Source organism: Gymnoscopelus braueri, assembly GCF_963280865.1.
Source record: "Gymnoscopelus braueri genome assembly, chromosome: 13".
NCBI classification, from domain to species: Eukaryota; Metazoa; Chordata; class Actinopteri; order Myctophiformes; family Myctophidae; genus Gymnoscopelus; species Gymnoscopelus braueri.
The window spans coordinates 22,457,871-22,485,848 of NC_137615.1; the positions used below are offsets into that span (position 1 = coordinate 22,457,871).

Genomic DNA, 27,978 nt, shown 5'->3' on the forward strand with positions numbered 1-27,978 from the left:
TCGCTTATAATAAGCGGACATGGCAACCCTGGCACAGATACACGCACACTTTGTTTCCGTATCCGCTCTGGAGCCTGGTCTCTCGGCCACCAATGACAGTAAGATATACTCCAAGACTGAATCCCGCCGGTCCAATGGGTGAAGAGGATGTTACAAAATCCCGCACATGCGCACCTGAAACCCCACATCTCATGTGTTCTGATTGCGTCGGTGGAGGTCACTTTATACTCTGATCTAAACTCTAGGTGAGTGAGTGCATCTGAGTTCACACAACTCTAATATGTGTTTCATTGCGTAGCAGCTGCTAAGATACTCGATCTAATAATACGTGATGTTTATCTGATGCGTTATTAAATACACTTTACGACGTAGATAGATGAAGTAACGCGGACAGTGACTGAGCACTCATGTCCAGACCGGTGGTTGAATAATGTACATGCGTAGGTGCAGTTAGCTAACGTTAGTTTGATCTGAATGACACGAGCTGTTGATCCGTCATCATTCATAACGTTACTTATGTTTACACATGACCGCTACAACGTACATTTAACCTGGTTAGACCGCGTATCCTTTTGGGGTACATGCTAGTTGTTGTACCCGACGAGCTAGTTGGCTAATATATTCCGTAATGGCATCACCTACCCCTCAAGGCCAAAGCAATAAGTTAAAAGTAGCTGCAAGCAACTCTTAGATTCTATTTTTAATATCTGGAATCTAGAGTTGCAATACCAACCCTTGACAGCCCATACATCCAACCAGAAAAGTCCGATCTGATAGTATTAAACGACGTTAAACTGACCCAACATTGCAGCTGTACGGAAAGCTTGAATTATCCTTTCTATCTGCAAAGTTTTTGCTGTCTACGGTGGATTTTTATGAAACAAACTTTGCAGATAGGAGGCTAATTCAAGCTTTCCGTACAGCTGCAATATTGGTGAGTTTACTCAGATCGGATGGTTGTTTGGATGTATGGGCTGTCAAGGGTTGGTATTGCAACTCTAGATTCCAGATATTAAAAATTGAATCTAAGAGCTGCTTGCGGCTAAGTTAAAAGGTGGAATAACTGATGATATGAAATGTTTTTATGTACAGAATTGAGTTTGTCATGAAGGTGTAATTTTGAATTTGTTAAATCGCTTTGCCTTTCTTGCAGTGTCACTTCATTTCTGTCATGGCAAAACTGTTCGAGTCCCTTGGAAAGTTGGGTCTGGCCATAGCGGTTGGTGGAGGTGTGGTGAACTCTGCCCTTTTCAATGGTGAGTGCCGATTAAAGTATTTCTGGGTAAAGGCATCAGCTAATTCTCTACATTTAAGATGCAGTAGGGGTACCTTAGTCCTTGCACAGGCTTCATGACAATTTAAAAGCATATTATGCTTTTAAATTGTCCTAAATCCTAAAAGGATGTTGTCATCTGTGTTGGATTGCATCTGTTGATTATTATGAATCAAATAATTGAGAAGGGCTTTTATAAAAAAAAAAAAAGAAGAAACAAATCAATTAACAGCTTAAGCCCTGTTTCATACTTTGTTGCACAACAATGTTGTGCGAAAATATTAAAGATGGATCCTCAATTTCACAACGTGTAACATCACGATGTGTTGTGAGATAGTAGATCGGCTCGGTTTTTGGAAGTTGTGTACAGTGCTGTAGTCAGACCTTCAAATGTAAAGTGCAACTATTCTTTTTGCCACAGTGGACGCAGGCCATCGTGCAGTCATATTTGACAGGTTCAGAGGAGTGCAAGACGATGTGGTTGGTGAGGGAACACACTTTCTCATCCCCTGGGTCCAGAAGCCCATCATCTTTGACTGCCGTTCCCGCCCTCGCAATGTGCCTGTCATCACTGGTAGCAAAGGTACAATCATAACTCTCATAAACAATAGCTTTTGTAGTCCTGGCCTTCTGTTTTGCTCGTTTGTCGCAAGACTGTGTCACTTGTGGAAAATAACTGAATTAAAAAAATCCTCCCAATGTACAGTACACGATTTATTAGTTTATTTATTAGTACTTTTCACCGTTTGGTCTTAAGTGCATTATGTCCTAAAAATGTGTTGCAGGGAAGTTGGCATGTCTATCATGTAGCTGTATTGCTAGTTTTTACTGTTAGTAAACAAGAAACCTGTCTATACATGCACACAATTGTTTTACAATGTATTTGTAGGGTAGGGCTAAGTCACAAGTACTTAAAACAATATGTAAGTCTCTTTGGCTAATTTCAGAGGCGAACAGGTAAGACTCCAAGTCATATGACCTTCAAATTGGATGTGGATGCATCGGAAGTTTATTGGCTGTATGTAGGCAGTTAATTTGTTCCAATTCTGCCCAAGTTAACTTCATTGAGTCTCACATAGTTAGACGGTTAATCTCATTATCTGAACTCTTATCTTTCAACCATAAACCGCACAGATCTGCAGAATGTAAACATCACGCTGCGTATCCTGTTCAGGCCGGTGACTAACCAGCTTCCACGGATCTTCACAAGCATTGGAGAGGACTACGATGAGCGGGTGTTGCCCTCTATTACTACAGAAGTCCTGAAGGCTGTAGTGGTGCGTATTGAAAATATTTAGAAATAGTTCTTAGGGATGCAACAGTTAATCGAACTAATTTATGTAATTCATTATTAAAAATAATAGATTTTAATACAACCCGGGGGGTGTGTGTATGTACATATAGTGACACTGTGTGTGTATGTATATATATATATATATACAAATTTAAATGGCTGATCTACATGCTCACAACAAATCAGCATGCGTTGTGATATTGAATTGTACATCGGCTATTTTTGTGCAAAACCTTTGTACAATGAATTGTAGAATAGGGCTTAAGTGGTTAATTGGACTAATCGATCTAGTCTATTATAAAAAGTCAGTTTTATTTGTTGGCATATAACATATTATATTATACATTAAGAAAATAATCAACATTTGCAGCCCTAATAGATATGTCAACATGTCCAACCAGATTTGTGCACTTGGCTGCTAAATTCTTTTTACTGTAAACTGAACTTGTGATTCTGTGTACCTTGCAGGCTCGGTTTGATGCTGGTGAGCTCATCACCCAGAGAGAGCTAGTGTCCCGGCAGGTCAGTGAGGACCTGACTGAAAGAGCCTCCACCTTTGGTCTCATCTTGGATGATGTTTCATTGGTATGACCCAGTTGGTAAAATTATTTAATGCTGTCAAATTGATTTTGCCCTGTAGGTGGCTAATCAGAGATGAAAGACTTCTGCAGATCTGCCCCTTTTCATAAATGGACATTTACACATGCAAATCTGAATTTCTTTGTTTTGTTTTTGGGGATGGGGGGCGGTGTGGGGCTGACACAAGAGTAAGTGTGTTACCTCATTCTAGTCTGTTACGTAAATGACAACATAGATCAAGTTATTGTGATCATATTGCTCCCATTAGCATTAGACATGTATCTACTTTTCTGGTGTGAAGTTGTAATAACATAACCGGTAAAGGTCCACCCAAAAGGCCCCCAAGGGCCACTAAAAAAAACGTATATTGCCTCATTTCCTTACTTTTGGAGATTTTCTCTCCAATTGATTTTTCCTTTTACTATGTTCTTCCAACAGACACACTTAACCTTTGGCAAGGAATTCACAGAAGCTGTTGAAATGAAGCAGGTGGCCCAGCAGGAGGCAGAGAGAGCCCGATTTGTGGTGGAAAAGGTAATGAATATTTGTGTTCAGTTGCATTCACACAAGAGGTGAAGATGTTTTTGTGCGGCGTGATTACATACAAAGATTTTGCGATGTTACCTCGGACGACGCGAATGAGGCGAACTCGACTATGTGACTGCACAAAATGTATCTCTTCTTCGTCTTCGCTCAAGTTGAAATATCCCAACTTGGGCGATGTCTTCCCGTGTGAACGCAGCTTCACATAAAAAGAGGTCATCAATGATACATTGTCCCCCTTTTTGTATAAATGAAGGGTTTTTAGTCTTTTTACATATATATTGCACACACAAAATGTCGGGTCAAAATGTCTATTAACAGAAAATGTATTAATGAGGTATTGTCTTAACATGTTTTGACTCAATAAAGTATAAAAGAAAAAAGACAAAACAAAGATGCATGGTCATAGTACCTGACATTCAGTTTTTAAAGGTTCCAAATTAAAGATCCTAACCCACCGGGAACGTAACTAATAAACAATCTGAATATTTTACATCGGGATTGAAGCGAGGTGAAAAATATCTTCACCTCCTATGTGATAAGAGTGGTTAAGGCAAGTACCACATAGGCTCTGATGCCTGGCAGCGAGTCCCCGACTTGATTCCCGGGCCCAGCGGACCTTAGTTGCATGTCACTCCCTGACTCACTCTCCCTATTTCCTGTCTCTCTACACTGTAGCAATCAAAGGCAAGAAAAGCCTGAAAAAACAACACGCCTACATTTCGTTTTAAAGCTAGTACGCGGCACATTTAAAATGAACAGGGAGGTTCCAAACTTAAAGGACTTGCACACTGGGAGCATGACAATAAACAATTTAAAAATGCATTGGTAAACAATATAAATGCTCCCAATGTTTAACTCATTCACTGCCTGAATTTTTTCTGGCCGCGTTTGCCCACTGCCAGAGATTTTTCATTGAAAGAAAAAAGTACTCAGGTGCCGAGATACAGAAGTTTTAAGTTAACAAGGAAGTGGATAGGAGTCTAGATCTTCGAAAAATCATATCTCCTTGGTCTTTGGGTCAAACATTTTTTTCTTTTTTTTTTAGGTTCGCGTAGATCTACGCGATTGGCACGTGGCGGCTTTAAATAGGTTCGCGTAGATCTACGCGATTGGCAGTCAATGGGTTAAGGACCATAAGTGTTTAAAAATACACTTAACCATTTCTGTTTTTCATCTTTTATAGGCAGAGCAGCAGAAGCAGGCGGCCATCATCTCAGCAGAGGGAGACTCCCAGGCTGCCTTACTCATTGCCAACTCCTTGCAGGAGGCTGGGGATGGCTTGGTAGAGCTGCGTAAGCTAGAGGCTGCTGAGGACATCGCTTTCCAGCTATCTCGTTCTCGCAACATCACGTACCTTCCCGCGGGCCAGGGTACATTGCTCCAGCTGCCTCAGTGATAGCGCCACACCCCTGTATACACCCTCTTCCTGTCACCAGCTGTCACCTTGGCGATGGAGGGGAGGCTTGATGAGGACTCTCCAACTTCTCACACACTAATTCCTTCCACTCGTTCTCCAAACAACTACAGACTGGGCACTGTTGACATGGTGTGGTGAGAGAATCAGTGAGTGGAAGGTCCATGATGGATGAGGATATGATGAAGTTCTAGGTGTGTGTGTGTGGAAGAGTGGAGGGCGTTGATTCGTCCATGTATGGTAATAATAATAATAAGATACTGGTAAGATTTGTTTTTTGTTTATATCGTCGCAGATGCAAAGCACCTGCATGTTATTGTGTGGAGTTTGTGATGTGGAAAATAAGGAAATGAAAAAGTGATTGTTTCAATTTACAGTCAAAAGAGTTGGGGTTATATTAAAGTCTGATACTTGCTGGCTGATATATTAAATGCTTCACTAGTGTAATGACAACAAAGCCATTAAACAGTTGTGTTCTCTTAGACAAGCTTGTCAGAGTATTGTATGAATATATTCACATCTCTCAAAGTTGGCTACATTTTTGAATCCGTTGCATTCACTCTCTCTAGGGAAATGATCAACAATTAGAAATATCTCTTGAAATTGGCAGATTACTGTTGCACATGCTAGAAAGAAGGCTGCAAATTATTTCATTATCAATACCTTGTTTGATTCAAAGTACATGCAGCATGCCCATCAGAGCGGTATACATTCTTTATAGTTGTTGGTATGTCTTTACCTTGGGTGGAGGATATGTAAAGACCCACATTCCAAAATGCCTCTATTTAGCAATACAATAAAATTGTCTTTCTACATCCAATTGATTACTTTTTCTTTACATCTTCCTTAAATAGGCTTATACACCAATTCATACTGTTAATTGTAAGTCCATGTGGTGCTATAATGGTCCCAATGTTGTTTATGATTACTAATAGATTTTGTCATTGTGGATCGAAAACAGATGACTATCTTTCAAATAATCATGTTCTATTGGTTTCATAGTATAAGCTGATTTACTCGCAACAAGAGAGCGCCATATGCCTCCTGTTCCTATTCCTTTATTGAGAACACGATAGTACTGAACTCTTCATGTTAGTTCCTTGTCAATTACAGCATGAAGATGGAATAGGTGATCCATATCAATAGCATAGTTTTTTTTTTTAATTGGGATACAGTACAATACATTTTAGCTGTAGTGGTATACTAAATAGTTTTAATGTACTGAAGAGAACATCACATGTAAGACAAATGGAAGATCTATCCAGGTTCACTTTCTGACCTCATACTAAAATATTAGACTTTACTATTTAATATATACCTTCAGCTTGGTACATTTTTGTCAGATGATGATGGTGTGACATTTGAAAATTCATAGCTTTTTCTGTGCAAGAACAAAGAAGGCGCCTTTTTCACCCATGCAAAATGTGATCACTTATCAATGAGAAATGTTTGTTGATTGAACATCTGAGCAGTGACAAAAGTAAAATCTACTCTTGAAACTGAGTAATGGCACACACTACCTTTAGTCTTCGGCTGATAATGATCAACTGCAGATAGTATTTTGTTTCTCCAAATTGAATGATTTTTTTTAATTAAAAATGTCAAACTTGTTTTGAATCATAAAGCTAGTGGGTTTAGAAGTTAGTGGGTTTAATATGAAATCTCAAATAATACATTCACAATGATGGCAAAAAAATATTCAGTGCTTACACACACTGCTTATATTCTGTTTGTTTTTTTGTATCACATTCCATAGGACGTAAGCCAAGTTAACTGTTATTATAGTTGTGTGATCGCTGGAGTTGGCAGCCCCCTACATTTCAATTCACGTCGCGGTCAATTAATTAAGCTCACGGCGTGCACGCGCGTCGTGCCCTGTCTGGTACGGGGGGGGGGGGGTAGACATGGTGCCGCGCGCCTCCAAACCAGACGGACGGACAGACAGACAGACAGACAGCGGCCTGAACGCTGCAGGTCCTATGAGCGCGGGACTGGTGCGTAGCGTAGCGTACCCGCGAGACCTTGCCCGGGCCACGTAGCGAATAGATAGGGTTCCAGTGGTGTTGAGGGTGCACATACGTACCATACGTACACAATAACAAACACACATTACTTACATGTTTATAGCTCGTATATAACCACCTCTGTCTGGTATAAAGCACTGCTCCACATGAACACACGTAAAGTAGGTGGGATGCAGAATGCCAGCCAGAAAGGCGCGTGCAACGCTGAATCTGTGCAACTCTGATTGCACATCATGCAAGAGGGAGGGCGCTCTCTGCGAAGGTAAGCCAACCAGCAGCACCACACACACACTGAACGTTAACTTGTTTTATTTATTTATACACATATATGACGATCCTGTACGATGCGAGATAATGCGAAAAACGTGCACACGGAGGCTGGGGGGGGGTCGTAGCTTCGATGTTAATGGCGTGTGAGCTGAAGGTAATATTGACTTTGTGACAGTCGAGTTCAGTGGGTTTGTCACAGCACAGCACAGTCTGCTTTTTGTTAGGAAAGCGGGGCTTTTTTTGCACGACAAGCTAGCTACCCCGGCTAACGAAGCTTGACGTCGGATTTTCATCTACTTTCGTGTGTGCCAGACGATTGTCAACTGGTTTAAAATAAAGGTGCAACATTGGCTGTGAATGTTACATAAAGATCAATGCTAGCTAAAAGCTAGCTAGCTATGATCTGGGGCGGTTTTGGGCACCCAAAAAAAAAGTGAAAGTCGTTTAGCTTTGGTAAGCTAATGCAAGTCGGCTAACAATACCTTTTGTGAAGGTATGGTGGCACAATTACATTATTGTTTTACAGGGTGTCTGATGTTATATGACTCAGAGTCTCATAACCACCTCAAGCTAATACCATATATATGGCCAAATTAGCATGTCATGTGCGTGCAGTTAGTAGTTGTATTGCTAGCTGGCTAACTAGCCCAAGTTGCTCAGGCCTGCAGAATGTTACTGGTCTTCAGAATAGGCTTCAATGTTGCCTTTTTTGGTTTAACCCTTTCTTTGCTGCACACAGCGCTGGACTCGTAAGACTAGCGCAGGTCAAAAGGTTGGCCTTTGAAGTCAAATCATACAGACACTATTGTCCGTTTTCCTTTGTGTTAATGCAAGTGCTTTAGAAGAAAAGGTGTGTATTTTCTTCTAAATGTGTATACCGTATTTATTTGTTATTGCTTTGATCAAGCACATTTTTTTAAAATCATTTACACCAGGAATATCCTTTCTGGAATGTTGCCAACATTTTTTTCCTGAATGAGCTGTCTGGTAGTGAACAAATTGAACTCTGCATGAATCTTTAATCTCTCCATCTATTTCTTTGTAGTGTATCTGGACACATTTGATATGCAAGACAATTATAATTGACATTGTAGTTTTTGGTTTCCCATGATGCCTCAGACTTGTTGGCATTACTCTAGAGAGCAATGGTTCTCAAACTTACATTTCAAGGTCTCCCCTTAACTTGGTTCCAGAGTTACAGACCTGTAAGGTTACAGACCTGTAAGGGTCAATTTAGACCCCCCCCCCCCAAAGGAACCCAGAGAGTGCCTGGAATCCACATTGAGAACCACTGCTCTAGAGGCAGCCAAAAATATTTAGGCGCTACCCGAGGCAGTGAGTAGGGTGAAATACCTCCATGGGCATGGAGCACCCCTGCAGCGCACCACACAGTGTGCTGGTTAAGGTCTTATGAGTTTGGATGGAGTCAGGAATGTGAACCCTCACATGTTACTCTCTAAGTTGTGAAATGGAAAGCTCATTATTCAAGTTTATACTAAGAGGGAGCAGGGTGTACATGGTGAAGGTGGTGCATTATTTGAATGCTTCAAATGTACTGTCAGCCACTGAGACTTGTATTTAGCGTGTCCTTTCTCTTGGTATTTACAGTTTTGTTTTTTAGGAAAGTCTGGTCCTCTCTGCCATGCAAGTCTAAGCCTAGCATCTGATGAGCTTTGTGTGATACAGAAAATAAATGAGGATTGGGCTACTTGTTATCTTTTCCAACATGAACCCTAGGATCCCTATTCTAGGGCGAACATTTAGTAAAGAAATAGCAGATCTAGCTCACAACGCATCACAGCGTGAATCATTGTGAGCTTGTAGATCGTCTATTTTCGGCCAAGAGGTTTGGTGTAGATTGAAGGAGGGGGCCCAGTATAGGGGGAATGGTCAATGAAGTGTATTTAGGGGTTATAAAAGGTCAAGTGTAATTGATGTTCATTTAGTGTGAAATTAGACTGTTTTGTTGACCAATGGGTTGCTGATTCTTTATTTGTTTTTGTTTTATCATATATGGAGCAAAAATAATCTCTGAAAGCTGTCCAAACTGAAAAGGCCAAATCATTATCATTCAACTATGTTTGACCTCAGGATCTGACAATATAATGGCGTAGGCTAATTAGTACCGATATTGAGAAGTCTGTTGCCTCCCTACTTCCCACATCAAACGAAAGAGTTGTTTCACTGTGAGTGAAACTGTGACATGACTCATCACGGCCAACGATAAGCAGCGGGTGCAAGGATTCTACCAAACTTGGGTTACATAACCGTGATGTTATGTGTGTTTGCGTGTGTGTTTTGACAGTTGTGAATGTTTGTCGGTGAATTTATCACTCTTGATCCATTTAAGTTTTACTAACCTGGGGTAATCCGCAACAAAGTTGATTGATGTTGTGTTTAAATGGATGGATGGATGACTAGATTGATGGATAAACAGACAGACTTTTATTGATGTCACAAGGGAAATTCAGGTGTCATAGCAGCACTGCAGTAGGCTTGAAACACAGTACAGATCCAGGTAGGACTAAAGAGATACATCTATGTCAGCTAAGATTCAAGAATAAAACAAAAACAAAATAATAAGCCAGATAAGATAAATTCTGGCCTGGCCATCTGCACTTGGACTGATCGGTTAGCACAATATGAGCTATAAATGCAAATAAATATAAATATAGGCAAAAGTATCACGTATAGCTATAATATATCACCATTAAGCCTAGATGCTTTCATGGATAAAAAAGTATGCCCATGCATTGCATACTTCTTTTATCCATGAAAGCATCTAGGCCTGTATCATCATGTACAGACTATCGAGAGTGGATATGTAAGGCTGATAATGTCCAACAGCAACACCTTGGGAATCGGGCTGTTAAACAAGTGATATTTCTTGCTAAATGTCTCTCACTTGCACAAGAGATGATGATTCTATATACCATACCTGCTGCTAATGTCTTTACTTGCGAAAGAGACTGATTGATAGATACTATAGTCTGCCTTTATTTTCTATTTTGACCTTGCACCTGGTGTATTTGATATAGATTCTTGGTAGCTCAATTGAATTTATGTCCAAGTTGTTTCATTCTCTAATAGTTTGACTACTTTTTGGCTGTTATAGTTTCTCATACTATTATCAGTATTATTCAATCATCCACACACAGGATAATCTGTTAGACTTTTGTGTCTCAGGCAGCCATGTGAGTTGAGTTGCTCTGTCAGTACACAGTTTGCCCTCCCCCTTGGTCTTAACCCAGTTTGGGCGGTAACCCCTATTTGTGACTATACCTTTCAGGACGGGAACCCCTTTTGGGGTTCTTCTTTTTGCTATGTACAGTATAGCAACATACATTTGTTGTAATTTTTTAATAAATATTTGAAGTTTTCCCGAAAACTTGAGTCAGGATTTAAAAGGCGTTTTTAGAATCGGCTTCAGGTCTAAATGGGTTAATGCTCTCAGAGCTGCTGTCCAGTTCTTGGAAAGGATCAGAGTGAACATGCACAGGAAGACAGGTGCATCTCGGCATGAGAGTACTTTGTGTAGAACAAATTAGAAATCGTTTAACCACAGCACTGCGTGCATGCAAGTTTGTAAGATTCAATATGCATCTTTTGACTTTAGCTTAGCGTATACCGTGTCACGGATGTTATTTATATTAATGCCTGTTTTTCACTCTTTGTTTATTGCCTTCCAACAAGATCAAAGGACAGGAGGAGTAAGGTTCTCAGAAACCATCAGTAGTTTGGGACTCGTAGAGGAAGACTCACTTGGCTTACCTTGTCGTGTTATGTTGTTACATGTTAAGAATTGAAAACTGATTTGGACTGTCTTGGGGGCTTGGCAAGCTATACTGATAAGACTGGGGATTAAAATCTGGCTAACATCCAATGTGTCAGTTTGCTTGATTTCTCTGTTTCTCGCTCATTGTTCTTTTTTTTTTATCTACCTTAACTGTAAATTAGAAGAGAAATGTTGTTAATGGTTGGGGTAAATGGAAATCATTTTTGAAATGGCCTCAGTTTATATCTGTTAGTCTTTTAGATTGGAGAGAATAGATTGAGGCAAAGTGAAGGCATGTGTCTGTCTTGAGACGAGAGGATGTTTGTTGTCTTTTGATAAAGGAAATGTGTTTGTGCTCCTCGGAGTGGTTGCAAATACAGAAACCGCCCTAGTGTGCACATAGTATTTTGGCTGCTAGTGGTTTTGGGGTCAACCAACTGTCACTCAGGACACCGAGTCATAGAGCAGTACCCAGGTGCAGATTATTGGTTACATGAATACATTTACAATACCATCAGAAACGAGATCATCACCAAAATGAAGTGATTTATTTATGCATACCAAATTGGTATTCTGTCCACTTTGCTCAGCTATGATGTGGTGAATAAATAAAACAATGTATAGTATTGGCCTACTCAACTATTTTATTGTGTGTGTATCTGCTCACATTACTCATAGGAAAATTGATACGCAATTTCCTGTGATGGTTCTTGCGATGATTTCTCCATAACTGTGGGTTACATTCCGTTCTGTAACAGTGAAAATGTGTGTGCTTGTGAGGTAATACAGATCCAATACATTTGCAGAAATCTTAAGTAATTAGTTAAAACTGTTGTTAGCTCACATTATTATTTTTTAAATATATATTTAATGTGGTCAATTATTCTATATCATTGAGTGTTTGAAACTTCAAACCACAATGGCTATGAATATTATTACATACAGAATTATACAACCTATTTTACCAGGCAGCCAAAATAAAGGTCAATACATGCTCCTTCTGACGGCAGATCTTTTTTTGTTTCGGACAAGCTTTCCGAACAATTTCTGAGAGACAGGACATCTGGGTGTCTAGGAGTTCTGAGAAAAAGTTCTGAGACCATGCACCCAATAGAAGTTCTGAATGACATCAATTTGTAAATGCATGCTTATAGTTTACAGTATGGTTTAGTTTACAGTATGCAGGACTGCTAAAGATGAACTGGACTGCTAAAGATGATAAATGTGCCAGCATCAACCTAAGTTTACCCGTTTTTTTCCTTGTGACTGGGTGTACTGTTCGCACTAGTCTGAATATAAATGCTATTATGAATTGACAATTGACAAAAGAGTGTTTGCCTAGCCAGTCACAAGTCAAAATCTAAATCTATTTTCTGCCTACCTACAGAATATAGTTTGTATCTACTCTTTAAGTCTTTAGTCTTCTGCACATCTGTATTCAATCATTGATGACAGGTGTACAGGAGAAGTCAACAAACCATGTATAAATCCATAATTATACAGTTTTTTGAACTGTTTGTCTCTTTTAGAGCTTTTGAATTTTATGGTAATTGTAGAATTGGCTAATTTCAACATGGTATATTCTTAATTTTTGTAACGTAATTAACAAGGTTCTGGTCTTACACTCATCAAACCACCATCCAAAAAATGTTGAATTAAAGATTGCGTGTAATGATTGTGTATTAATGCAGTTGCCAGACAATCTCTGCATTACATTTGATTTTACACTCGGGTTACGTGCCCCAATAGATAATCAGGAAGCCTCTTTCACCTCATACACTTGTGAAGCCTGTGGTTATGACTCGCACACAACACTGAAACTCTTGCGGTGAAGTGTAGCGCTGAATCTTGGTTTGTAGTGCTGAATCTTGGTTTGCAACATTTTATATTGGCTGTAGTTTCAGTTCAGAGACAACCTCTTACGTAGAACGGAAAACCATTTCTAACTTGTGTCATGTATTTCTTATTTCCTAGGTCACACTTCGTAAATGGCTCCTGAAACAAGACAGAAATCCTTGTTGCAGCTCAGCGTCTGGCATTAAAGCCCATCTTTACCTGCTCTGCTCTGAGGTGTAAAGAGCCAGGAATTCTGCACATCAACCACCTGAAGAGGAAAACCAAATCTGTGAGGCTTAAACCATCGGAAAATAAGTGGAGCTTCAAATGTTCATTATCAGAGAAACCAAAACTCAGATTCTGAAGTCTGATTCTTAGACGTATGGGGAAAGCTCTGCAACAAACTGCATGTCTTTCCAGCTGTCTTACCTACCTTGGAAAACATGGAAGCCCTTTTTGAGTCAGGTTGAATTTATCTTGCCCTCATCCTCTCCTTCCTTTCTCTCCAGTAGCGGGAGGGGTGGGGGACCGGTGTTGTCCCCCCTACCCCTCCTCATAGACTAGGCGAGTCTTAACAAGGCAACGCTGCATTATTTCTCGTCCCCTGCCTGCTTTCATCTCCCCTCTGCTCGCCCTTTCTCTTCATGACATCCTGCCAGAGCCTCAAGGAAGAGGCGACTGTCCATAGCCTTGGCGGTATGTCTCAGGAGGAAGGCCGCAGGACACAGGTCTCCCAATCCTACTTTCACTCCCCTAACCAAGATCTGGACCTGCCAAGCAACCTGAATAAGCGTGAAGGTGTAGGTAAGCCTTACTCTGTGCTGGTGGACAATAAAATTGCGACCAAGACCACCATGGGAGACCAGACCCTTGGCCAGTTGCCCACTCAGCATGTGACCCCACAGCAGCAACAACAGCAGCAGCAGCAGTATTACAGAGAGGGAGGAGCAGGGCTGGAGGTTGGGGCGCAGGGGTCCCAGGCCGGGAACGGGGGAACGCCTGAGAACTCTGAGGAGGACGAAGAAGAGGAGGAAGAAGATGAGGATGGCGAGGTAGAGCAGGAGAACTTCAAGCGTGCGCAGATCATCGTCGAGGTCAACTTGAACAATCAGACCCTCCATGTATCCAAAGTGGACAACAAGGTGGCACCACCACCAGATAGCTCACCCTTGAGTGATGAAGAGGATTTAGAGGAGGAGGTAGAGAGTCCTGACGATGGAGAGGAGGGCAAGGAGGAGGAAATTGAAAGTCGGAGAACGAGATCTAAGAGGGCGCGTCGTGCAGCTAGCAGCGCTACAGTGGCCAGCCTGCCACGGAGGAAGAGCCTGCGATCGGCCCTGAGCACGCCTGCCGCCGCCATGGCCACCAGAGGGAGGCGGAAGCGCGGCCAGCAGCCCAAGAGGAAGCGGAGGCCGGCCAGGGCCACTCCCTCTTCTGCTGGCTCCGCCGCGGGGGGGAAGATGGACGGCGAGGAGAAGGAGGTGCTGATATGTGAGAAGTGCCCCCGTGTGTTCAACACGCGCTGGTACCTGGAGAAGCACATGAATGTCACACACAGGCGCATGCAGATCTGTGACAAGTGTGGCAAGAAGTTCGTCCTGGAGAGTGAGCTGGCCTTGCACCAGCAGACTGACTGTGAGAAGAACATTCAGGTAATGTTGCATGTTAGCCCTTGGGCCGATATAACTTGTGTTGCATCGTTTGTGATGTATCCGTCTTTGTCATGTTTTCTCTGAAAAGTTCCTTGATTTATACAATACTACGGTGCACATTTCATTATGATCACATTTCATTAACTTTCGTTAAAACATTTTGTTAAATATTTGAAAACATTTTAAACGTGAAGAAATTAAATACTTCTTTGGCCAGTAGGAGGAAGCAGTAGATAGATAGATGGACCTTTATTGATCCCACGGGGGCAATTCAGTAGAGGATTTGTCAATTTATTATCCCTTACATTAGTGAAAGTGCATGGAAAAAAATATTATATATTTTAAATACCTCAAAAACACGTAGGGGAAAACACCAAATAACCACTATTGTGTTCCAATCTTGTCCCTGTAATTACTACAAAATGGCTACACCCTGAACCAGATTGAATTCAGTTGTTGGATCCCTGGATGATGTCAGTGTACCTCTAGGGTAAACCACATAAACTTGGCATAGCAGATGGTCAGATTTGTGAAGTATTTCTCTTTTTTTGTGTGAATATCTTTCACATTTTGTAAATTCATAATCTCAGATCCACTGTTCCACATTTGGGCAAGACTGTCATTATCAATATGAGGTCAGAGATCCACAGGGAAGCTGACCCTGACTTGTTTTATCAAGAGAATCATGAGATTGATTAAATAAACAAGCATGCTTCATTCGTGTGGCTGCTGTGAGCAATTTGTATTTATGTATCAGTCCCACAGTGCAAGGCGTCCTGCCTTTTTTCCTTTTGCCAGCCTTGAAATACTGCCTGCTGTTCTGTTAAACCATTTGGTCTACTGAAGGTTGAAGATGCATAGGGATTATTCCAGGCATCTGAAGGTTTAATTGGTGAAGATGTAGGAAACAATTTGGCCAGCAGAGGGAGTCAGAGCATAATAAAACAGCTGAGGCAAATGGGAACCATCTACTGCCATGGTGTCTGGTGGACCTGTTGTAGGGTTACAAAACGGCCATGAAACTCATTTTTACTAACTGGTTCTACTTGTTTCTTGTTTTTTTGTGTGTGTTTTGTGTCCTCTTCAGTGCGTCTCTTGCAATAAATCTTTCAAGAAGCTGTGGTCTCTACATGAGCACATTAAGATTGTGCACGGCTATGCTGAGAAGAAGTTCTCTTGTGAGATATGTGAGAAGAAATTCTACACAATGGCTCATGTCCGCAAGCACATGGTTGGTAAGTGGAGGCTCGTTCTATCCTGCTGTGCTCAGTGGGGCAGTGCACAGCGTTATGCTAAACCTCCCACACCCCAATGGGATCATAAAGGGGCTCGTAAGCCTAGTTCAGACCAAAGATTTGTGATGAGCCAAGCTGAACCTTGCAACCACTTTCAACAGAAATTGCAACATTATAAAACTGGACAGTCCACATCAAAGGCGATTAGATGAGACCGATTGCCGTTTCCACAGCAACAACTCTTGCACGTCATGTCGGCCTACTTCCGTTCTGCACAAACTCCAGTACCTGACAGCCCATCATCTTTTCCTGTTCTATTTAGCTCTATTCCGGGCGACGGGATATACAGTAAACAGCCGACAGGCCCGTCCCTTCCAAGTATGGGAACAACCATTATCATGCATGCGTGAAAAATCGGATAGTATTTCCCTATAAGATATCGTGCACTAGCCATGCACTTGTTGTGATGCCATTTGGGACCTCACCTCAGTGCTCAGATTTTGGAAAGGCGTCCCTGCAGAATATGTATAACAGTTGTGAGAGCAACAGATATGATGATCATTATTTATGTTATGTTCTGAAACTTGTTGCTTGTGATTTGATAAGTTGAATCTCATCAGGGAAAATCAGCCGGCATCAGCTGCCCTGCAACATGGTAATTCAGACCGCTGTGATTATTTTTCTGCAACGGCCTAAAATGGTTCTGTCTCATTGTGAATCTCTGGTCTGAACTAGGAATTGGTGTGATATTATCATTATCACGTAAAAATAATATTGCATTTCTTAATATGCCTTGCACTGCTGTGTTTTTAGACTTTGTTATATCACTAATGTTATTACACATTTTTTCTCACACTGTTGAGAATGAACATTACACACAGTGGATGAGAAATGTAATTAGACTATTTATCCATATGGGGATATTGGGTCAGATTAATCCAGGAGGAGATTAAATGTAATGCTTTTGAGAATTCATCTGCATTTTCTTGAACCTTATTTGATTGCTTTTGACAGAGCTTAATGAAAGAATCAATACCTGGTGCCTGTATATTGTTTTGTTTTTTTTGTGATTTTTGCATTATTGTACTTTTATGCTTAAAGGTAGGGTAAGTGATTTTCTTTGGTTAAAATAAGTGTTAAATAGCTCTATATTTTGATAGTACTCATTGCTATAGAGTGTTTGTTCAGTAAAAGGAGTCTCCATGTCTCTCCAGCTCTTTATAAAACAGAAAATGCATTTTCGTTTCAGTTTCAGTTTCATTTCCAATTTTATCTAATCAGGATAGAGAACTCAATCAGGATATAGATTAAACAAGTGAAATTGGAAGTGATGACACTAAGAAATGAGCAGGCAAAATTGGAACTGGAACACTATAAAAATGAACCTTAAAATGGGTACTTTCTCCTGATTGGCTGAGATTTTGACACCTACCAGAAAATGTATTTTCTGTTTATTAAAGAGCTGGAGAGACGGGGAGACTCCTTTTACTGAACAAACACTCTATAGCAATGATTACTATCAGAATATAGTGCTTTAACCTTTTAACACAATACTTTTTGTTTTAATCCAAAAATATCACTTACCCTACCTTTAATACTTTTCCCTCATGTGACAATGTAATGCTAACTTTTGCCAAAAACATACCTCATCAGCTAGCATAACTGTCCAATTCCAGACATTCAATTAATAAAGTGTATATATTCATCCTATGTCATTTTCATTTCATTTCCTATGTCAAGTTTCTCATAAAGTAACCTTGATCAATTTTTTTTTACCTAAAGTTTCCCCTGTCCCCAGAAATGGACAATAGTGCACATAGTTTGGAGATTGAGCTCATGTCAGCATCAAGGGTTCTTATTATTAAATCTTTTCTGCTTTTATTGATAGTACAGTGTAGAGAGACAGGAAACGAGAGAGAGTAGGGAAGTGACATGCAGCAAATGGTCCAACTGGCCCGGGAATTGAAACCGGGACTAGCTAGACACCAGTGTCTTAATTTGTATAAATTGTCTGGAATTGGATACAGTTCTGCATTATCCAGGGCTCAATATGTGTGTCTTTGTCCTCTCTCCTTTCAACCCCCACCCCCTTCTCCAGCTCACACCAAGGACATGCCTTTTACATGTGAGACATGCGGGAAGTCCTTTAAACGCAGTATGTCGTTAAAGGTTCACTCTCTCCAGCACTCTGGGGAAAAGCCCTTTCGTTGTGAGGTGAGAAACACAATGTATCTCTTTCCCTCCCTCTCACTGTCTCCCTCTTCCATGTTGCACAGCTGCTGTCAAAATTAGCTGAGTAGTTAACTGTATTAAAAGTGATTGACATAACATTCAGTGCAGAGGACTGAAATCTGAGCGGTCTAGATAAAAAAGCAATAACTATGCAGATTTCAGGCAACCTATCCATGTATAATAGTTGGGTCTTTTTATTTTACCAATACATACACTCATAATGCATAAACATTTTGCCCAGCCTTGCCTTTAATCCTGTTTAACTGGATTGATGGACTGAATGAACCTATACAGTACAGTTACACACACACACACACACACACACACACACACACACACACACACACATTCCTGTGTGTGTTTGTGTGTGTTCACACACAAATGGACAACACCCTCATATTTGTTGAAGGTATACCATGCTAAGTTGTGTACCGTTGTGTAATGTATCTGTTGGCATTGAACTCGGTACTCAAACATTGACTGGCAGATCCTTACAGTCTGTTTTAATGTGCATTTGTTACAAAAGGAGATTCATGCTTGAAAATAGGCAGTAAGAGGGGACACTTGTACTGTGTGGTTGTTTGTAACTGCTCCTAAAATAGTCTTTCGTCTGTACAGTGTCCCTTGCATAATGTTTCATTGTACTGTTATGTATTCAGAGCAGATGTGTGCTCCGAAGTCTGTTCCCAGGTCAAACATTACTAGACCATGAATACACACATGGCGTACCAATTCACTGGGACTTTAGATACATTAAATAGACATTCTTGTCATTGGACTCTAACCAGCCTGGGTTCTGGATGCGTTTCGACCATGTTGAGGAGGATGAATGTTTTCCAAGCCAGTTTTTTTTCTGCTCATAATGGTTGATAATATACTTGTGTCCAAATACTTCAGTTCTGCAGAAGCCTTTAACATATAGAGGATGTTTCACCCACCCAAGGCCTTCAATTCATGTGGTTGAACCACATGAACGGGTAGTGGGTAGAGAACATGTGTGGCCGACTACTCCCTGATGTATGTTTCTGTGGTTGTACACTTTAAGGGATTCCACTGTATCTGATTGCATGCCTGTTAAGGGGCATCTGATTGTATAGTTCCCTCCGTCTTTCCTCAGCAGGTCTTCTCTAAGCAGTAATTAAAGTAATGTAAGCATAAAGTCCATTCTCAAATGAGCACCCTAGCAGGCTACTGGAATGGAAGGTCAAAGCTAAACAGGTCTGGGTCTGCTCTAAGATTCAAGATTTTTATTGTTACATCTTAAATACGAGTACACAAGAGTAACATGCCTTGGTTTTGGTTCCTCAACCTTGTAGAAGCATTATTAAACCATAACAAAGGAATGATAAAGAATAGCAGAAAGAAGAAAAACAAAGAGGTGCTTGAGGGTGCTGCATGCATGGTTATACTGTTATATATTATATTGATATTTGAATGTGACCTTGAGACTGTGTGTCCTATTGATATTTGAATGTGACCTTGAGACTGTGTGTCCTTAACGTTTTAGTGTTATCTGGATCTCTTATGTTCTAGAACTGTGACGAGCGGTTCCAGTACAAGTACCAGCTGCGCTCACACATGAGCATTCACATCGGACACAAGCAGTTCATGTGCCAGTGGTGTGGCAAGGACTTCAACATGAAGCAGTACTTTGACGAGCACATGAAAACACACACGGGTGAGCCGCAAAGTCACAAGGACAGACTTTCACCTAGCAGCATTTAGGCTCTTTCATATCGAAAGCCTCCCACTGTCGAACGTTGCTTTTTGGGATTTGTCTGCAAGAGTTAGGAAATTATTCGGACACCAATACTGAGCCAAACAATGTCACTCTCTCAGTCAGCCAGTCTCTGTGCACCCATCTAAAAAAGGAAAGAAACAGGGCGTCCACTAGAAGACTGCTGCAGTGGTAGGAGCACAGAGACTTCACCCAGTCTTTTTTTTTATATAATGAAAGGGAGGTATCGCATCAAAGAGCTGCCTCACATATATTGCGGCTTTTAATGACTACCCGGACACATGCTTTATTACATCCCTCAGGTTTTCTTTCCCCATGGCCCGTTCTATTTCCAAAGCCGAACTGAGCACGCTGCCTGCACCTCCTTCTGTGCGTTTTTCTAGCCGTTCCTGGCGTGGGTGGACCCTTCTATTTGTGAGGTGTAATTACTGTACCCTCTCCTCTCGCTGCTGCTAGCGACCAATTTAGCCTTCAGCCATGGGGGGACACACCCAAGTGATGCTCTGTAATAGGCATCACACATGCCCACACACACGAACATGAACATAAACTCCCATAGTTCCTCTAGCTTTTTCAAGCTGTTTTGAGTTTTGTGAACACGTCAAACACTCACAGAAGGCAGCCATATTAACTAGCACCTTTTTTTATATTCCCTGTCCGTTTAGAAGAGTTTCACACCTAACACACAGCTCAGAATAAGTCATTTGGAGAGCGCATCAGAAGCCTGTCAATGGGATGGTGGTGTGGGTGGTTGCAGGCACATTGAAGGACTCCATAGAGGGAGGTTAATGAGAGTAGTTTTCCAGTGGAGCCCCGTTGCTCACTTTCACATCTCCTCTCCACAGAGAATATAAAAGACAGCGTTCCTGCAAGTGGGTGGGTTGATGGCAAACCATTAGCATTTTAAATGGAGAAACGTAAGGGAGAATGTTCATTTTTTGGGGGGGTTAACTTCCTCCTCGTAGGCCTATACAAACTCGCTGCTTTTTGGTTAAATTCAAACGTTCTGAATAGAAAATATGCCAGCCATTGTGGCATCCATGTGAATTATGTAGATCCAAAGGGATTTTAGTTCTGGAAGGGCGGGAGGGGGGATCTACTACCTTTCGTATCTTTCTAATTTGAGTGAGACACTTCCCAGGGAGGCACATCGAGGCTAGCAAGAAGTGGCCTTCTTTATAAAAAACACAATCCATATGGTGGAGGACCCATCAAATGGGTAAACTCAAGCCATTTCATTGGTATCAGGTGTCCTTAATCATCCAGTGACAGTCTGCAATTGTCCAGAGATACTTGCCTAGCTTTGTCATTGGAAATAAATAAAGGTAGAGTTATTCAGAATCAGTTTTATTAGTCACATCACATCAGGTTTACGGTTGCTTTTTTTCCCCTGTGCATGCTCCATTTTGTGGTATTCTGTAAGAAGAGAGGACAGAGTAAGAGCAAAGGGATAGAAAACAGGTTAAATAGCACAGTTATGTACTGTATACAGATAGCGGATGTGATAGCAGTTACATGATATTTAGAACATTAGCAAATGACATAAGCATCATATGCAGGTGTGTACATTTTCTTTTAGAAACATTAGGCAGCGATTCAGGAGTCCAGCGTTGGTGTTGGCTAGACCGCACTCTCGCTTCGCTTCGCATAGAAACATCAGCATCATATGCAGATGTGTGCTTGTTTTTAGAAACATTAGCATCATATGCAGGTGTGTGCATAACGTGATGCCATAAGGATGGGTAAAAAAAAATAGCGGCAGATATAGTGTATGTCAGTGTTACTTAAGGTGCTGTTTCAAAGACCAGTTTGTGCTGCATGGGGGAGAAAAGGGTACAAAACTAAAGAAAAACACATATTTCACATAGTTAAAAACCACCTCAGGCAGGCAGTGTTGTTCATGCCTTGTTCAACAAGCCTGGGTAGAAACCGTTCAGAAATTGGGTGTTCAGGGATTTGATACTGTGGTAAGGTCAGCCTCGCAGGCCAAATGCACAGTGTATTTACATCGTGCAATCTGGCCAGGTTTATCTTGTGATTTTAATATTGTCATTTTGCAAAGTGATGTGTGATAAAAATTAAGGCTTAAAGGACTAATTCACCCAAAAAATATAAATCAGTCAATTCGTAAGAGTGTGTGTGTAATATGAAGTAAGCCACTTGAAGGAGTAGTTCAACCACACAATGACTTATTTTCTATCAATTTCACCCTATCAAGCCTTGAATTCATGGAGATTTTTTAGTTTTTATGGCATTCCTAAGCCAATAATTCGATAGCCTGAGGCTACGAGCTCAATCCATGGTCTTGAAGGGCGGACCCAAACACAGCCGCATGGATTTGTGCGTGGCTTCCTATTGCTTCACCAATCTATGTCCCCGCCTCCCCTCCCCTCCCCCCCTCGGCCTGTGCACGGAGCACGCTGACGTCACCAAATTTAGAGCGACGCCCCTCTGCACTCTGATTGGTAGGGAGATAACAAGGTCCAAGACCATCGTTCGTGCATCGCTCCCCCAGGCTTTTTTTCTTTTGTAACAAAAAAAAAAGCCTGGGTTTCCGAGGCTAATAATTCGATGACTCATTCGGGTGGCTGCTCAGTTTGAGACTCCGCTGGTCATCAAATTATTGGCTCAGGAATGCGACAAAAACAAAAAAATCTCCCAATAATTCAAGGTGTGTAATTGATAGAAAATGTACACACACACACACGATTTTTATCTTTGTCTCCTCTTTATGCATTGTGTGTGGCATGGCTCACCGTCTGTCTATCTGGAGCTAATCTTGGCAAACTGCTGGACCGATCAGCAAGCACCATAATTTATGCTATTCGAAATATTTCACTTACATTTTATAATGGACATCAATGTGGCTGTGATTGCGCTGAAACCTTTTCCAAAGTCATACATCATGGATATGTCATAGTAAGATGGCTGATGTCACACGCTGGTCACATGAAGTCTGAGATCCACACTGGAGCCAAGTCTGAGATCCACATTAAAGCCATGCTGTTTCTATGTGGAGCCCGAGATCCACATAATTGTGTAATGTGAGAGTCCTATGATCTCTATGGTTAGACTATATTTATTATCCCTTAACAGAGACCATTAGTTTAACTCTAAAAGGAGTCGATTGCAAGGCACGCATTCACTTTAGTTTTCTCCCTCACTGGGGATATTTTGTGTTTTATCTCTGCTGTTCCCCGATCTCCCTCTCATCTTATCTCCCCTTTACTGAAACCCTGCAGGTGAGAAGCCCTTCATTTGCGAGATCTGCGGGAAGAGCTTCACCAGCCGGCCCAACATGAAGCGCCATCGTCGAACCCACACAGGAGAGAAGCCGTACCCATGCGAGGTCTGTGGCCAGCGCTTCCGCTTCTCCAACATGCTCAAGGCCCACAAGGAGAAGTGCTTCCGGGTCACCAGCCCTGTGGTCCTACAGGCCAGCGGCCCTCCTGTGCCTCTCCGGATCTTCACCAACGCCCTCTCCTCCTCGTCCTCCGGCCCAGGCCCCTCGGCTGCCGCCGCCCCGGTCCCGCTGGGCCTCAGTCCGTCGGCGGGGGCCGTGCCTCATCGAGGCCCCATGGGACACCCCTTCTCCCACCTGCATCTCCACTCGACCCCTTCCCAACATCACACGCACCCTTCCGCAGCACAGCAGCACCTCCCGAACCTACAGCAGCACGCCCCGCCTCACCCCCACCCCCACCACCACCTGTCCGTGCCCCCCGTCTCCCACTTGCCCCCACCCCCGGCCCTTTTCAAGAGCGAGCCCCTCAACCACTGCGGCGGTTCGGGATGCACCACATGCCCCCCCCCGACAAAGGCCCGGGAGCCCCCCAACACCACTGAACCATGTTCCAGGCCCTACTAGCCCACACACCGGACCACACCTCTTTCTTCTTACATACAGTACCTGGTCCTGCCTCAGCTTCTCTTAAAGGAGCACTTCAAACTATTTTAAACTGTATCTTATAGTTGGTCCGCCTCACTAATGCTCACTATGATATCTCACATTTTCCATCTACTCGCTCCGTGTCTCAAAAGGAGGGCTGTTGACAGTTCAGAAACCTGTCTACCAGTGATATCATCGTCGGTAGGCAAGTTTGAACCTTTGAAACAAGATTTATTTTTAATTAATGCAAGAACAATGGCTTATATTTCAGCATGCTTAAATTTCCAAGAAGAGAAAGGTTGTAGTTTCTATTAGTTTGGAATCCCCCTGTCAATGTCATTGGTAGGAAGGTTTCTGAACTGCCCATAGCCCACCAATGAGATGCAGAGTAAGTAGACAGAAGCACCTTTTTATAATAAGCACTAGTGAGGACCAATTATATGAAGATAGTTGAAAATGGGAGACTTGCTCCTTTAAACTGTACGGTCACTAGACTTGGATGACTCCCCTCAAACATGGCAAGGGACATTACATGCAAAGTAAACATACCTGGGTGCTTGTGAAAGACTAACATACCCTCAGTACACCTCAGTTACGTTAGATAACTGAGAAGCCTACTTAGATACCACACTTAACTGACATATATGTATTTTACAGGTTTGAAAAACATTTTCATGAGAACATATTCTTAGGAAATCTGATGAGATTCATTAGTAGAATTCCTTTCGCAACAGATGGGAACGTTTAACGTTGAGTTTTTCCTTCGTATTCGCGCCTGTGAGTAAGGTCATCAGACCTTAATCTTAGTTTATCAGTACGACTAATGGTTGCAAGTCCAAGCATTTGCTCAGTGTGTTATGCGTGTAAATTCCCACAGTTCTGTGCGATGAATGTCCTAAACGCTTCTAACAAGAACCTCTGTCTGTCCTTTGACACAGGGGCTGCTTTTCTTCAGATTGTCAACAGCAGTAGTACAAGATGCAGTGCTATAGGTCACGTGGGTGGGGGGTAAATGACCTGGGTTAGTTAGGTCCAGGCAGAGTCTGGTACAGAGATTCATATGATTGTGTAATGGTGCTTTCCATTCCAATACTGCATAGAGTTCTTAACTTCGCTTTTCCATTCGAGGTTCATAGTGTAATTAATATAATTATATGTGTATTGCGTCATGATACAGAAGTATAACATGGTTTAAAGTCTCCATTTTGAGCTCACCTTTGGACGGACATATTTTATGAACAAAAGAATAGAGCTAGCGATTCTTAATTAGACCCAGGCACACAACCATCACATTTACTCACTCAAGCCTCTGAAACCTCGGCTTTCAGTACTGTTGCTTTTAGATAACAGGTGACTCAAATACTGCCACTGTGAGGGGGTCACACATACAGTATGGCCCCACTTGGATATCTCTTCTCTCACACTCTCTCATGCCCAATTTATGCTCCATCGTACAATGGCGTTGCACGCCGAAAGTAGCCTATCTAAAAGCTCACAATGCGTTGCGGATGCACAATGCTACAATAAGAATGAGAGAAACGAAACAGATTTTGCGTGGTGATTATTGCCAAATGCAAGGTAATGTAACAAACTCTTAAGCGGTCTCTCTTTTCAAGAGTGCATAGTGGAAAGAATTGACAAGGAAGGACATGTTTAATGTCATTCATTCTAGTACACTTAATTACATATTGGCCCATATGAACATTTTCTACGACACACAGTTACTCAAAACTGAGTAACTGTTGAACATCAACTCACCAAAACCACAGGATACTTGACAAATTAACAGATCCCTCAATGAGGTGAACATACATTTAGCAGATGTGAGCCCATGTGAAAGCTGAAAGGCAATGAGAATTGCTGCATGCAATGAAAATGCCTATTACATCACTCACTCGACTGAATACTGAACACAATACTGAACACAACCATACGTTGTGAGCTTGTAGATCAGCAATTTTCGGCACGTAACTTTTGTACGACAAAGTATAAATTGTGCGTAACTCTCCTCTACCTTGCTTCCCTTGGCTGCTGTCCAAATGATACGGGTTTAAGGTCATTTGACATGATACAGTACACAGACTTGGGACCTTTACTCATCACAGTTCTTAACTGATTAATATGCATATTCTGATCAACCTATGTTCCACAGTTTGGTGTGGGGCTTTCTTTTTTATGTAATCTAGTTTGTTTTTTTAATTTACTTACAGTATACTGTACACACTCATTGACATAGTTTCTTACACACAGGCAAATATGTGTCAAAACCTATTGAATGTTTCCTATCTGGAATGATGGCAAAGGCTCGATGCTGTTTATCGATGTTTTATAGAAACGATTCTCAGAAAATCTGCTCTCCTCAGTTTCAAACTATTGAATGGTTCTCATCTCTAGTGTAGATGTATACTGTGGTTAGCACATGACATTCTCAGAAAATATGCTCTCCTCAGTTTCAAACTAATGAATGGTTCTCATCTCTAGTGTAGATATACTGTGGTTAGCACATCATAGGAAATGTTAGAGATTAAAAGGCAATTTGTATATTGTTTCTAATACACTTACATTTCTTGTATAGATAGCATACTCAAATCATCACAAGAAATTACATTTTATTAATGTACTGTCCCAATTGTGTGAATGTTATGTGTTCAAAATGAGAGGAAATGGTAGAAAAGGCCTCTTGAGTATTTGGAATGGTTTTAGTTGCTTGATGGGAGCGGCTGTTAAGAGATTAGTGTTCAGGCGCAACAATGAGCATTGTTCCAGTGCGCGTGTGTGTGTGTGTGTGTGTGTGTGCGCGCGTGTGTATGTCAGTGTCTGTCTGGCTGACTCCCCGGTGCTCTTGTGCGCTGCTTTTACACAACTTACCCCAATATTTGTGTATGTTAGGGATACCAGAAATGACCAATAGCATTAAATTCAGCATGACCTATCTACTGCCTTGCTGGCATTTAGTCCTTTAGAGTGGTTCAAACTTGATAAGCTATGTGTCCCTCCTGGTTTTTAGACCTGCAAGTATCCTGCCATTTCTGTGGATCTTAATACCACAGTGTTTGCTTATCAAAATGTCCCCTGTCCTGGTTCACTACTGTGCTTCGGCCTCTTTTGCAGTATGGATCTTTGTCTCTTGTTTTGTTTTTTTGTTTAAAGACTTTTCATTTGTGTGTATCCTCTGCACTTTACTGCTGCGTGAGTGAGGCGCAGGGAAGGGAGGGACTGACAATGCATTGTGGAAGCAGAGAGTGATGTTTTTGGCTGCATTGGAGACAGCGGTGGTGGTGATTAATTTGGTGAGCGGATGTTTTTAGGCAAAGGGAAAAGGAGGAGAATCAGATTGGAGGTGGATAGTGTGGAAGGGACCGTGGCAAACGAAGGACAATTCTTTTAGATTGTGCATGTGTTTTTATTTTCAGTTTCATTTTCTTTCTTTTTTTACCACATGGACCCTATTTTGGGCATGTTTATAGATGAAAATGTTTGACTTTTAGGGGATTAGATCAGCTATTTTTGAATACCCAATGTATAAAACAGGGCTTAAGTGGTTAAGAAATTTACTTTCACTCTAATATGGACCTGCCCCCATAGTGTGACAGTCCTGCTGCTTTGGTGGTTTTACACTAGTCCCTCCCAGCTTCTTCTGCAATTCATAAGTAAAATCCTGAGTGTTAATTTAACTGACATTGAGCTCACAGATTTAAATCAATACTTAGGATATGAGTGTGCAGCCTGCTGTTTGTTGGGATTCTCTTATGGAGTTTCCTCTTGTCTTGTGCTTGTCTTTGTTCCAATTGGCTGTATGATTCTCCTCCTCTTTTCTTTGTTGTATAGAATGCACTTTCTACTAAAAATCTTGGCTAGTTGAGAAAAAAATAACATTGTATATTCTTTAAAGATGTTTAAAAAAAATCAATATACTTTTTCCCCTTTGTATTTTTAACCACTTAATGTAGCATTGCATATTTTATTATTGTGAGTATCTGGTACAAAAATGTGCAGCTTTATACTGTCCTGGGTTGTCCTTTTTTTGTATGTCTCTGGAGGTTGAGGAGAAGTGGAAATGTTGGGCCTTTTTTTGATAATGTACATTTAACTGACTCTGCTAACTTTGAGAAGTAAAAACAAGTAGCCATGATTATCACATTTTGTGTTTTTTGACTTTTTGACTGAATAATAACAGCATTGGCCACTACATGCACATTAAAGTGTTCATGTAACTTTGTT

At 41.4% G+C, this 27,978-nt stretch overlaps 2 protein-coding genes across 2 annotated transcripts; both read left to right on the forward strand.

Moving 5' to 3' along the window:
* Window positions 1–145: 145 nt before the first annotated feature.
* phb (prohibitin) lies at window positions 146–5,593 on the forward strand. The gene is made up of 7 exons (XM_080448446.1): window positions 146–245; window positions 1,154–1,256; window positions 1,695–1,856; window positions 2,408–2,550; window positions 3,036–3,152; window positions 3,585–3,680; window positions 4,876–5,593. The coding sequence occupies exons 2-7, from the start codon at window positions 1,172–1,174 to the stop codon at window positions 5,086–5,088; spliced, it is 816 nt and encodes a 271-aa protein (XP_080304572.1). The 5' UTR covers window positions 146–245; window positions 1,154–1,171; the 3' UTR covers window positions 5,089–5,593.
* A 1,851-nt stretch (window positions 5,594–7,444) lies between these two features.
* Window positions 7,445–27,895, forward strand: znf652 (zinc finger protein 652). The gene is given in 7 exon segments (XM_080446403.1): window positions 7,445–7,554; window positions 13,150–14,663; window positions 15,751–15,898; window positions 17,997–18,112; window positions 19,664–19,808; window positions 23,111–23,656; window positions 23,659–27,895. Coding segments are annotated over 6 exon segments (2,019 nt in total). The 5' UTR covers window positions 7,445–7,554; window positions 13,150–13,655; the 3' UTR covers window positions 23,715–27,895.
* The last annotated feature ends 83 nt before the right edge of the window (window positions 27,896–27,978 follow it).

What these genes read in the sequence shown, in the direction of transcription:
- phb (XM_080448446.1), top strand. Translation starts at nt 1,172, where the DNA reads ATGGCAAAACTGTTCGAGTCCCTTGGAAAGTTGGGTCTGGCCATAGCG. An exon ending in TCTTGGATGATGTTTCATTG is followed by an intron (nt 3,153 to 3,584) that starts GTATGACCCAGT and finishes TTCTTCCAACAG; the next exon opens with ACACACTTAACCTTTGGCAA. An exon ending in CCCGATTTGTGGTGGAAAAG is followed by an intron (nt 3,681 to 4,875) that starts GTAATGAATATT and finishes CATCTTTTATAG; the next exon opens with GCAGAGCAGCAGAAGCAGGC.